The sequence below is a fragment of the Staurois parvus genome, unplaced genomic scaffold (assembly GCF_062004578.1).
Source record: "Staurois parvus isolate SC_StPar_1 unplaced genomic scaffold, SC_StPar_1.0 ptg000334l, whole genome shotgun sequence".
In the NCBI taxonomy this organism is placed as follows: domain Eukaryota; kingdom Metazoa; phylum Chordata; class Amphibia; order Anura; family Ranidae; genus Staurois; species Staurois parvus.
In genome coordinates this window covers 5758922-5772749 of record NW_028318130.1, presented here as the reverse complement: position 1 = coordinate 5772749, position 13828 = coordinate 5758922, and the positions used below count along the sequence as shown (strand labels likewise).

Genomic DNA, 13828 nt, shown 5'->3' with positions numbered 1-13828 from the left:
GTGTGCTACACGGAGCATGGAGAAGAGAAAGAGCAGCAAAGAATTGTCTGAGGATTTGAGAACTAAAATTGTGGAAAGGCTTGGACAATCTCAAGAGATCTCCATCTCCAGAGATGTTAAGGTTCATGTGCGCAACATTGTCAAGAAGTTTACAGCACATGGCACTGTAGCTAATCTCCCTGGACGTGGATGTAGGAGAACAACTGATCATAGTTTGCAACAAAGGATTGTTCAAATGCTGGATAAAGAACCTCGATCAACTTCCAGACAAATTCAAGCTGACCTTCAGGCACAGGGTACAACTGTGTAAGCTCGCACTATATGTCACAATCTGAATGAAAAAGAACGCTATAGTAGGAGACCCAGGGGGACCCCACTGCTGACACAGAAACATAAAAAAGCCAGATTGGAGTTTGTGAAAACTTACCTAAGGAAGCCAAAATCCTTTTGGGAACATGTACCGTGGACAGACTAAACAAAATTACAGCTTGTTGGTAAAGCCCATCATTCTTCAGCTTTCAGAAAAAGTGAGGCCTTTTAAAGAAAAGAACACAGTGCCTACAGTCAATACAGTCAAACATGGTGGAGGTTCACTGGTGTTTTGGGGTTGCTTTGCTGCTTCAGGCACTAGATATCTTGACCGTGTGTATGGCATTATGAAATCTGAAGACTACCAAAGAATTCTGGGGTGTAATGTAGGGCCCAATATCAGAAAGTTGGGTCTCCATCAGAGATCATGGGTCTTAAAGCAGGACAATGACCCAAAGCACCCATCAAAAAGCACTCAGAAATGGTTTCAGGCAAAGCGCTGGAGAGTACTGAACTGGCCAGCAATGAGTCCAGATCTCAATCCCATAGAGCACCTGTGGAGAGATCTTAAAACAGCAGTTGGGAAAAGGAACCCTTCCAATCTGAGAGATCTGGAGCAGTTGGCGAAAGAAGAGTTGTCCAAAATTTTAGTAGGGAGGTGTAAGAAACTCAAAAAAAAAAAAAAAAAAAAAAAAACAAAACTCATTGATGGTTACAGGAAGCCATTGATTTTAGTTATTTTTTCAACGGGGTGTGCAACTAAATAATAAATTGAGGGTGCCAACAATTTTGTCCAGTCCATTTTTGGGATTTTGCATGGAATGTGTCAGACTTGTTTTGCTTCTCCACTTTTTAGTGTCATACCAATACAAACAAAAGAAATAAACAAGTGAATGGCTAAACATTTGTAATAGCAACAATTTTCTGGGCAAAGTGGTGCATTATCTGAAGGAAATGCAGGGGTGCCAATATTTTTGGCCATGACTGTATATCAAATTAGCAGCTATTACGTACAGTATCTTGCAAGTAGTGGAAACCATTACTTATTCAGCAACACAGTGCAAGCAGCATTGATGTTTGCAGTTTTATGAGATAAGAGATTATTTCAGTTGTGTAATTGGCTGTTTGAAATTAAAGTGAGTACACTTTTGAGCCAGGGCAGCAAAGTATTCAACTTGGAAAATAATACTTGCACAAACCACCACAGCCTATCCCTAGTCCCAGCTTCAGCATCCAAAGTCAAAGCACCAAGAGAGGTCCATCGAAGCCACAAAGGAATCAAGATTTATGGAGTATTAGGATTCTGCAGTTTCCACATTGGAATCCGGCATGATCCAGTGCAGCTCAAAACAAAAAGACAGAAGTGTTGGATCCAAGCTAGAATAAAAACAACTCAATTATTATCCAACAACAAATAGCACACACAGTTAAAATCAGGTAGATCAGCATGGGAAGCAGGGGGCACCAGGACAGATACATAACCAGGCTAAGCTGAAGTAGCAGCAGTTCAGGTAGGTTTGAGAAAGGAGTTGTCCTTTAAAACCTTACCGCCCCCTATGCATTCATTGCAGAGGCTGCCACGAGGAAACAGCTAGGAGCTGAGGGTGCTGTCTATTGACATTTAATTCTGGCAGCTGTCATAGCAAAATCCCCGTATGCCAGCTATGAGCTCAGGAACTGCCACTACTTCAGATTAACCTGGTTATGTGTCTGTCCTGGTGCCCTCGGATTTCCACGCTGATCTACCAGATTTTAACTGTAAGTGTGCTATATTTTTTTTTTTACATAAATTAGTTGTTTTTATTCTAACTTAGATCCCGCGCCCCTTTCTTTCTGTTGGAAAATAATACTTGTTGCCTATTGTTTTCAACTTATATTGAATGGATCCTAATTGTCCAACGTGGCTAATAAAGAATCTTCCATTTTCTTGCCAGGTGAAACCTACAGATATAAGGAAATTCCATGTCTATGGGAACATTCCATAACAGCATGCTGACTGTTGAAGACTAACAACCTAACATCAAGCAAAATTTAAAGATTGTTGACACCTTAAGACCTTGTAAATGCATAACAGAACAATACAAGTAAAGACTATTTGTCACAAAATTTATAGGAAAACTATGGCCTTTCAGAAAAATGTATTGTTTTAATGTTTTGTTTTAATCCCTCTTCAAAAGTCCCCAAAATATCTGTTGAGTGGAGTTACTTTTACCTTTACAACCTCCTTTAGATCTTTACTGCTTCCTGTAACACCCTTTTCTGATAATTTCCTTTTACCTGTTTTTCATCATAAAATGACACGTAGAACAAAACCCCACAGCAGCAACACAAAATAAATAAATACACATTTTTTTTAGTACAGGAGGGAATGGTTAGAACCAATTCTAGCTTTCTACTGCTGTGTCCCTGCTTAGGCAGTCCCAAAAGAGACAATTTAACACAGATGTGCAGCACCATTTTTAGAACCCATGCGTACCTGGCCTGGAAGTGACTATGCAAATCACAATGTATAAAACTTCAGCTAGCAAAATTAAAACTTTAAGGCCCCTTTCAGAACAAGGGCTGATCAGGTCTGCCTGTCAAATTCTGAAGTGGACCTGATTGGATCCTCTATTCACCCCTATGGAACGGTGGGTGTAAAAGGACTTTTGTTTGTTTACAGCCGCCTACCTTCAATCTAATCTGGTCTGTTAAAAAAAAAACAAATTGTAAGGAGATCCGTCTCCCTCCATCTAGGCAGAACAGATCAGAAGACAATCGGGTGTCAATGGACAGCAGAGTCTGTTTACACCTGCTGGTCCATAGAACAGAGAGGATTTGGTCCATGTCAGCTCTACATAAACTGAGCGGACATGGACCTGTCATCCACCCGCTTTGCTCTAAATGGAGCAACCCCCTCCCCGTGTGCAAGGGGCCTAAGATTTCATTAACTTGCTCTTTAGCACACTTGATACTATGTTTACCAAGGAAAACATTGGCTTAAAATGTTTAACTTCCACCTCTTGTTCCAGAACAACAGTCATAAACAGAGATAAACTTAAAAAAAAAAAAAACCCTCTTTTCCTTCTCAGCTATATTTAGACAAAAACTTCAGATGAACTTCTATTATCAAAAACACAATGATGTAAACCAGACATCCCGTGTACTAGGGAAAAGTTGTTTGAAATATCTCAACTGAAATTTTAAAGGAGAATTCTACTAAACTTTTACAGAGAGGTGCACTAGATGAGCATTTCCATACTTTGCTTGTGTACTAGCACATGGAAAAGAGACAAAAAAAAAAGAAAATGCTGGTCAGAACCTGTAAATGCCATCTTATAATTATGCAATGAGACGGTAAAAAACATTGATCATTAAAGCTATCACATCAGCAAAGGAGGCTGAAAATGACTACCTAATAGTAAAATGTAGTAATTAGCAACACAAAGGAAGCCAAAAGGTCATTTTGTGGTGTTTCTACTGTTCTGATGTTCCAGGGTCTCCGAAAATGTAATAGGTAGTTAGGAAATTAGATATGTAATTTATTTCCCAAGATTGCCTGAAGGTGCTCCTTGAATTCTGGGCCCCTCTATATGGCTAGGCTGTGAAAAAGTCTCACACATGTGGTATCACCATAATCCAGAGTAGTAGCAGAATGTGTTTTGGGGTGTAATTCTAAATATGCCCATGATATGTGTGTGTATGAATATTTTATTCATTGAAAACTTTGCATAAATAAAAAATATTTTTAATTTTCTTTCTTTGGGGGGTATTTGTACTGTGTTTGCTATTTAGGGCCTCAGGAACTGAGAGAGGCTCTCAGTACATCAGGACTGATCAATTTTTAAATATATATCCCATACTTTGTAGACTCTATATCTTTCACACAAACTAATACCCACTGATTTGGGTTATTTTTGCCAAATAAATTTAGCATTTTGGCCTAAATGTATAAAGAATGATCATTTATTTGGAATAATTTATAAAGATAAATGTGTTTTGTTTTTTTATATTTTTTCGTTCATATAGCAAAAAAACTAAAAAACCCAGTGGTGATTAAATACCACCAAAAGAAAGCGCTGTCTGTCTCAAAAAAAATTATAAAACATTTATTTGGGTACAGTGTTGCATGACTGAGTAATTGTCATTCAACAGTGTGAGAGTGCTGAAATCTGACAATTGGCCTGGGCAAGAAGGGGATGAAAGTGTCTGGTATTGAGGCAGTTAAAATAACTGCTTTAAAAAGGACTACTTCAACAAAAAGAAAAAAAACAAAAACACAACAAAGAAAACAGAAAAGTATTTTGCCCATGTTTTCATAGGTTCTTTTCTACAAGCTTAAAAATGACTGAATATGATGGATGATTTAAAACCATAGGCTGGGGTCGGCGGGCTTTGTACAGGTTGGACAGATTTTGCAATCCCATACAATATGGAATGCGAAACGCACTTGAAGCAGGTTATATACAGGTCAGAATCAGATCAACTGCAAGTCGAGTGCACCAGTCAGTGAGTTCTTAATGATTTCAGATACATCTCAGAGATTCAATATTCTACTGCAACAAACTAAGGTAGACAGTAGTTACAATTAAATTCAAGGCAAGAGGATTAATGCAGGCCATAGACTGTTCATTTATCGGCCGATTTTTCGTCCAAAAGAATAATCGGCCGATTTTCACACCATTAGTGGGGCAATGTCATCGGTCGATTTTCGCGGTTCATCCTCATTTCTTTTACTGGTCATTCTGGAAAATTTGAAAAAAATGGACAATTTTTGGAATCATTGGTGGCAACAGAACGACCGATGTTTCGTTTTTCGGCCGAGAAATTGGCCCATAAAAGAATTGTCTATGGCCTGCATAAGAGGGCCCTGTTCGTGAGAGCTAAAAATCTACAAGGAAGGGGTAAGTGATACAAAAAGGTAATAAATGTGGGAGGCAGAATAGGCCTTCCTGAAGAGAATTTTCAGTGATCGTCTAAAGACAGAGTAGGAGAGAGCTGGACAGATAAGGGTTGAAAGTTCCAAAGTATAACAGACTCTTGAGAAGTCCTGGAAGAGAGCATAAGAAGAGACAACCCAGGGGGGAGAGCAGCAGGTCTTTGAAGGAGTAGAGGGACAGACTGGGAAACATTTTGTATTGAGGTTGGCGATATACCTTGGGGCAGAGTTGTGGATGGATTTGTATGTTGCAGTTAGAATTTATTAATTGGGTGAGTGGAACCCAGTGGAGGGATTGGCAGAGAGGCAGGCACTGAGCGGCTGATGAAGTGGATAAGTCTGGCAGCAGAATTCAGGATAGTTGGAAGGAGCAATACCCTGTGTAGAGGTAGGCCGAAAAGGCAGGAGTTGCTGTAATTGAGGCGTGAGGTAACAGGCAAGTGAACTAGTAGCTTGGTGGTGTCGTTGGTTAACCTTGAACCCCAAGCCAATTATGACATTTCTCTTATACAGGTAAAAATGTTTTCCTGGAAAACTACTTAGAGTTCCAAACATTATATGTTATCTTAAGCAGAGGCCCAAGATAATGAAAAATGGTTGCTATTGCAATTTTTTATATGATACGATATTTGTACAGAGGGTTTATTTCACCAAACAGTTTTCCGAAAAATAAGCTTTAATGAACTTTTGTGAAAACATACACAATATAATAGCCAATTATTTGGTAAAATATAAACTATAATATTACGCCAAGTAGATAGATACCAAACATGTCATGCTTCAATATTGCGCAAGCCTGTGGAATGGTGACAAACTACGGTACATTAAATTATCCATAGGCGTCGCTTTAACTGCCTTTAGAAATTACCAGTTTAGAGTTACACAGTAGATCTGGTGCTATAATTATTTCTCTTGCTGTTTGTTTTACATATGTGTGCATGACCTACGTGTGCGTTCCCATTTGCGTGTGAGCACAGGGGGATGGGTGCTTTTTAACCGCTTCCCATTTGGTCACTGTACATAAATGGCCAGATGGAGGCTTTGCTGTTCTGACTGAATGTACCATATGTCCTGTCAGAACCTGTGCCTCTCAGGGCCATGTATTGGCGCAATTCTGTGATGGCTGTGTCCCTCGGACACAGCACATCACAGATATGGACAGGGGAGCTCTAACTGGCCCTCCTGATCATGTGGTGGCTGTGTCCAATCACAGTCATCACACAGTGTAAACAGAGACATATGTCTCTGTGTCGACTCTCCCATTGAGCTCAGTGAGAGCTCAATGCAGGGGCAGGAGAGGGGGATGCTGCAGCCTGTCAGATGTGTGTGTGTGGCTGATGATTTTACTGTTCAACTTCACACAGATCAGTCAGTGCAGCCATCCCACACAGTACACCAAGCACCATCTGTCCCTGTCCAAGTGTCCCATCAACATCTGTACCAGTGCACAAAACATCTGCAATAGTGTTCCATTGCAACATCAACATCTGTCAGTGTTCCACTGCAACAGTGTCCCTAGTGGACCATCAACATCTGTCACAGTGTGCAAGTGCACAAAAACATCGGTCAGTGTATCATCAACATCTGTCACTGTGTACACATCAATCTTGGTGTGATCAGATGCTTTTAGTGCAGAGAAGACATCTGGGGTCTAGAAGAACCTTGATCTCTCCATAAAGAGTACCTGTCTATCGTTATTACAAGTGATGATTACATTCCTTGTGACAGCAATAAAAGTGATACTTTTTTTTAAAGAAACAGTGTAAAAATTAAAATAAACACAAATTTAAAAGCGCCCCCATCCCCCCATGCTTGTGTGCAAAGGCGAAGGTACATGTTGATTTTGTACGCATGCAGTGGATATAAAAATTCTACACACCCCTGTTAAAATGTCAGGTTTCTGTGATGTAAAAAAAAATGAGACAAAGATATATCATTTCAGAATTTTTTCCACCTTTAATGTGACCTATAAACTATACAACTCAATTGAAAAACAAACTGAAATCTTTAAGCAAATAAACATAAAAAGCTAAAATAATGTGGTTGCATGAGTGTGCACACCCTCTTATAACTGGGGATGTAGTTGCGTTCAGAAGTAAGCAATCATATTCAAAATCATATTAAATAGGAGTCAGTACACACCTGCCTCATTTAAAGTGCCTCTGATTAACCCCAAATAAAGTTCAGCTGTTCTAGCAGCTCTTTCAAAGCCATGGTCTGTAGAGAGCTTCCAAAGCATCAGAGGGATCTCACTGTTAAAAGGTATCAGGCAAGAGAAGGGTACAAAAGAATTTCCAAGGGATTAGATATACCATGGAACACAGTGAACACGGTCTTCATCAAGTGGAGAAAATATGGCGCAACAGTGACAATCAAATTCCTTCAAAATTGATGAAAAGACGAGAAAAGAAAGAAAACTGGTCTGGGAGGCTGCCAAGAGGCCTACAGCAACATTAAAGGAGCTGCAGGAATATCTGGCAAGTACTGGCTGTGTGGTGCATGTGACAAGTCTCCCGTATTCTCCATATGTCTGGGCTATGGGGTAGAGTGGCAAGACGGAAGCCTTTTCTTACAAAAAAAAACATCCAAGCCCAGCTAAATTTTACAAAAACACATCTTAAGTCTCCCAAAAGCATGTGGGAAAATGTGTTATGGTCTGATAAAATCAAGGTTGAACTTTTTGGCCATAATTCCATATGTTTGGTGCAAAAAACAATACTGTATGTCTTCATTTTCCAAAGAATTATGGGAAAAAATTACAACTTCATAGAACTCATCATGTCTCTTACTAAATATCTCAGACTGCCTACTTTCCAAAAAGGTGTCATTTGGGGGATGTTTGTACTGTCCTGGCATGTTAGGGCCTCAAGAAAAAAGGCTGTCAGTACATCAGGATTGATCAATTTTCAATGATAGGTACCACAGCTTGTAGACTCGATAACTTTCACACAGACCAAATAATATGCACGGATTTGGGTTATTTCTACCAAAGAAATGTAGTAGTATAAATCTGTCAAAATTTATGAAGAAAAATAACTTTTGCTACATTTTATAACAGAAACTAAGAAAAACATGGTTTTTTTTCAAAATTTTCAGTTTTTCGTTTATAGCGCAACAAATGAAAAACCTGTGGTGATTAAATACCAGTTAGAAAGCATTAAAAATGTGCAGTTGAGACATATTTTGAAAACCCCCAACTGCCCCCTCTAAGCTATAATGGCAGCGGATGGAGATGTTTACATGTTACAGTTGCGATGATTCACACCTGCGCCAAATACTATCTGACACGCACTTCGCGATCGGTGGGTGGCAAGCCCACCAAACGCAACCCATTCAAGCAAATGGGGGAAGCGCTGCAAATGTCCTGCAACCAATAGACTGTTATTGTGATTTATAAGTAAACATCCCTTGTCATAGCAATAGGCAGCGACAGGTTCTCTTTATGAAGAGATCTGGGGTCCCAGATTTCTCCTCCGTCCTTGAAAGCTTTGGTTCAAACTCGGATCAGTTCAGTCTGAAGCTTTCCTTTGACAGTAAACAAATGGACAAAACGGGAAGTGAAAAAATACTCATCGCTTCTGGTTTCATATACCATAGAGATAATCGGGGATGTTCTGGTCCAAGAACAGCTCTACGGTAAGCCAATGGAATCGCCAACTTTACTGCTGGGCTCCTGGTGGGACGGGAGAGCCTGGAGATGGAGTGGAGAGTGGCAGATAGGGATGACCCCTCCCACCACTTGTAAAAGAAATTCAGTGCCTATTTAGCCACTGGGATCAGTTTTTTTACAAAAAGAATCACCTGCATAAAAAAAAAAATTAAAAAAAATGCAGGCATCATCCTGGTATAAGCTTCTGAACTGGCAAGGTATACATATTGCTGTGAGGACGTAGTTCAATTTGCATGTGCCCATGAAATGGCAACACACTTCAATATCCTATATTTGCCATAGGCGACAGTTTAAAAACCCCTACAGGTCAACAGTTTTGTGTTACACAGGAGCTCTGGTGCTAGAATTATTCCTCTCATTCCAGCGTGTTGTCATGTAGCATGTATCGTATTTTCATGCGTAGGTGTCCTGATGTGTGTGTTTACATTCATACTGATTTTTCTCCTCCCTCTCTGTGACCCCATAAGGTAAGCAGCCGATCAGACCGATCTGTGTCTGATCAGCTGCATTGGAGGCCAGAGGAGAGATAGACCCCAGATATGGACCTGTCACAGACAAGGCTTTCACAAGGGATTTTGTTCATTCCTTGTAATAGCAAAAAAAAAAAAAAAAAAAGGTTTTAGATAAAAAAAAATAAAGTGCCCCTGTCCCCCCATGCTTACACAGAAATGCAACACCACAATGGTGAGCTACTGTAACGAACGGCAGAGCGAGAGCAATAATTCTAGCACCAGACCTCCTGTGTAACTCTAGACTGGTAACCTGTAAAGGCGCTTAAAGCTTTTGCCTACGGAGAATTTTAAGTACTATAGTTTGGCATCATTCCACAGGCGTACGCAATTTTAAAGCGTGACACGTTACGTATCCATTTACTCGGCATAACATCATCTTTTACATTTTACTGAAAAATTGGGTATGATAGTGTTTGTGTGCAATAAAATTAATTAAAATGTTTTCCCAAGAAAATTGCATTTGAAAAACCGTGTGGCATAAAAAATTGCAACACCCATCACTTTATTCTATAGGGCCTCTGCTAAAAAAATATATTGTTTGGGAATCCTAAGTAATTTTCGAGCAAAAAAAAAGTACATTTTTAAATGTATGTCTAAAAGTAGTCTCAAAGAAATCGGTGCGGAACAGCACCGGAATGACCGCACCAATTGCGGACAATAGGGTGCGACTTGGCATTAAATTTGCAAGTTGCAGGGCATACAAATCGAACTGATGTGAACGGGGTGTTAAGCTACCTGCCTGTCCACCCCTATACAGTGAGCAGTGCAAGTGCCTGAAGATGTCAGCGACCAGGCAGAGAGCTCCAGGATAGTGCATTGTGGGATCGGAGGGGGAATATAATTCTGCTTTAACCACTTGCCTACTTTTACCCCCTTCCTGCCCAGGCCAATTTTCAGCTTTCAGCGCTGCTGCACTTTGAATGACAATTGCGCGGTCATGCAAAACTATACCCATATGAAATTTTTAGCATTTTTTTCACACAGAGCTTTATTTTGGTGGTATTTATTCACCACTGGGGTTTTTTTGGAACTATAAATGAAAAAAGATTGACAATTTTTGAAAAAAAAAAAAGTTTGTCTTTGTTTCTATTATAACATTTTGCAAACAGGTAATTTTTCTCCTTCACTGATGTACATTGATGAGGCTGCACTGATGGGCAGCACTGATAGGCTGCACTGGCGGGCATTGATGAGGAGGCACTAATAGGCAATACCGATGGGCACTAATAGGCAGTGTCACGATCGCGGCGTCAGACCCCAGCCCTTCTCACCAAACTCGTGACCGAAGGACTAGCTGATCTAAAACTGCGATGTCACGTGCATAACAATGCCACACCCACGATTTTCCAGCTAATTGGACCACAATCGATGTACCGGCAGCCTGAGCGATTGTTACTGGGTCAGGTTAATTACGCAATTAACCCTTCACACTGCCACCACCTCCTTTTTGTACAGAGAAAGAGGAAACTCGGCAATCTCAGCAATAACACTATAATGGTTGAGGTAATCGTCTGCATAACACGGTTATACAGAGGGTTAAACAAACAAAGTAGTGTTCTTTTTAGAGGCAGGAATTCGTAAATTGCAATAAAGCGCTATAGAGACAGTTCAACACTTTCAGAAGGAAAGATTTATTACTAAAAGGTCAAACGGGTGCAATAAAAATATTTACAGAGAAAGACGTAACTAAGATATATATATAAATATACAGAGACCAACAGCACAGCAAAGAGATATCAGAGAGAGGTGAAAGGGTTAAGGCACTTGCCAAAGTCCTGGGTTAGCAGAGCGAAAGGGCACGGGTCTCCTCAAGTGGTACTGATGTTAAAATGGGAGACGTCTTCAACTCAACTCTCTTAGGCCTGACAGCCCAATTTGTAGTTCCCCAGTAGGGGGTGTCTCTGACGTCAAGGACCAATACCCCGTGTAGGCGTGGAGGTCTGGGTGTCGACCTAAACTAGAGCCAAAATCTCGTGTAGTTCACATTTGGGCTCATAACTTTTCCTATGCACAAGTGACACTACACCCGCGGGTAGATTATTATGCAGACACGTCTGAGGATTGATTAGAGATGAAATATGTAATTCTATACTGAACGGTTCACGAGATCTACTTTTCTGCTTTCCTGTGTATTCGAGACAAAGCAAGTGACCCATCAAATTGTTCGTCTTTTCTTAGCCAATCTGACGATATGTCTGGTTTTTATGTAAGTCTCTCATATTCCAAGATATGAGACATAGGGGAAAAATGGATTTGAAAAGTGTTTATCTGATTCTGTCACATACGCTCAGTTAGGTTTATTAGGTTGGAATCTCTTTCAACTCCTGGGAAAGCTTGCCTTATCTCTTACGAGGTGTTACAATTTGGTTGAACCGCGGCCATCTCTGGGTATACGCTGTTACAGGCAGCACTGACAATCAGTGCCCTGATTATCAGAATAGATGTCTCCTTTCACAGTTGCCGGTTATTGGCAGTACTTTCCTCACGCTATGACAGCTGTGAGGAAAGAAATGTTGATAACGGCAAGCGTATTTATATGGTGATCAGCTGTAATTGGACACACCTGATCACGTGGTAAAAGGCAGCTGTGATCAGCTGTGTCCAAAGGACACAGCGATCACAGAGAGCGTCAGGTGAGTGCCGCTGTCGGCACATTTTGGGATGACATCATATGATGCCCTCCCAGAACGGGACGATCACGCTGTAGCCCTCAAGAAGTGGTTAAGCTTTGGCTAAAAATAAAAAAATTAATATGGAAGTTGGTTTCTATGCAGAGCTGCACCAGATTTTAAACTCTCCAGTTTTAGTAAATCAACCCCAGTGCTGCATGAGACTAATTATCAATCGAGTTATCAGAGGACTGAAAACTGACCTGGTAATAAGGAGAGTGAAACATGTCAGTATTGAGGTGGTTCAGACACTTACCTGGAATAGTCCACATCCCTGGGATAATTGATCATTCGCAGCCTCTGTTCCAGTTTTCGGAGGACCCCTTTTATATCACCTGTTGCCATGGTGTCCTATTTTTATTGGCTTGGTTTTAATAAGCCTGGAGAAAAGAAGAAAGTTATTTCAAAGTTGTCCTTACAATGCAAACAACCTTCCATGAGTACCAGATTTAGACTGAGAACAGGAAACAAGAACACAGATCACTGCTACCCAATGGGCCCTCAGGGGGCACATAGTACATTTTATATATAATTACATGCACCAGACCTATAAAACCACAGCTGTGCAATAGAAAGAGACAACGGATTGTGGATCACCAGGTGCTGTAGAACTACAAATACCAGCACACCCTAGCACCCACAGACTGTTACAGCCAGGAAATGACTACTATGAAACCATAGAGCTTTATCCCCCATACACACACTTGTCCATATGCCCGCACTGCACAGTACATGACACCTACTAATACAACGACTGAATCCTCCAATACCGGAAGTATAGCGCAGCCTGTACATCAACAATACACAAACATTACTACTGATCCCGCCCTCCGCACAGTACGGCCAATGAGGAACTGACTTTCAGGTAACCAACCAGGAATCCTCTGGCAAATGCTGGCATCGCGGATAGCGAATGGGAAAAGGGCTCCCGTTGGCCAAGAGACGAGGGGCGGATTCGAGGGCGTGGTTGTGGGTATTTGACGGTTGGGCAGTTGACGTTGTGCTGCCTGATGGGGGAGGAGGTTTGCTATCTGTCTGTAGTGTGCGGCGGCTCTTCTAGAACAGCACGGGAACCGGTGTACGGTTTCTCCCGTTGTACGAATGGTGAGGTCAGCTAGTTGAATTTTGATTGGTTAGGAGGGTAAGACAGGCAATACACCAATAGATGTCTTAAAGTGGAGTTCCACCCAAAAGGGAAAGTTCCGTTTTAAAGATCGGCCCGTCCGCTCCCCATTAAGGATTGGCACCTTTAGAGAGCGGGGAATGGGTACCCGAATTTGACAGGTACCCGCTCCTACATCCGCTGCCATCGCCTATGGCGGGCGATCGGAAACGTAAGTTGTCATCCCCATAGACTTGTGGGACATGTGACAGATCCTAGAAGACGACGGAGCCATTCTGGAAGTGCACTGCTACTCGTGCATGCGCAGTGGGCACCCGGCTGTGAAGCCCCAAGCTGTCACAGCCGGGTGCCCACACTGAAGATGACTACCCGCTGGAATACAGGACGGCCGGTGAAACGGGCTGCGGTAGGGGCAACACAGGTGAGTGGCCTTTTGTAAAAGTCAGCAGCTACAATTTTTGTAGCTGCTGACTTTTATTTTGTTACAGAGTGAGTGGAACTCCGCTTTAACCACTTGCCCTACTGAGGATTTACTCCCCCCCCCGACCAGGCCATTTGACAATTGCGAGGTCATGCAACGCTCCACCCAAATGACGTTTACCTCCTTTTTTTTTTTTTTTCCACAAA

General features: G+C 41.3%; 1 protein-coding gene across 1 annotated transcript in view; it reads right to left on the bottom strand.

Annotated features, from left to right (window-relative positions):
* Nucleotides 1-12936, bottom strand: part of CEP44 (centrosomal protein 44) — a 79138-nt gene extending 66202 nt beyond the window's left edge. Inside the window, exons 1-2 of the mRNA XM_089684042.1 lie at nt 12822-12936; nt 12335-12458 (exon numbers count right to left, since the gene is read on the bottom strand). Coding sequence (XP_089540168.1) covers nt 12335-12423 — 89 coding nt within the window. The 5' untranslated portion in view covers nt 12424-12458; nt 12822-12936. The remainder of the gene's footprint in view (nt 1-12334; nt 12459-12821) is intronic.
* Nucleotides 12937-13828: the final 892 nt, after the last annotated feature.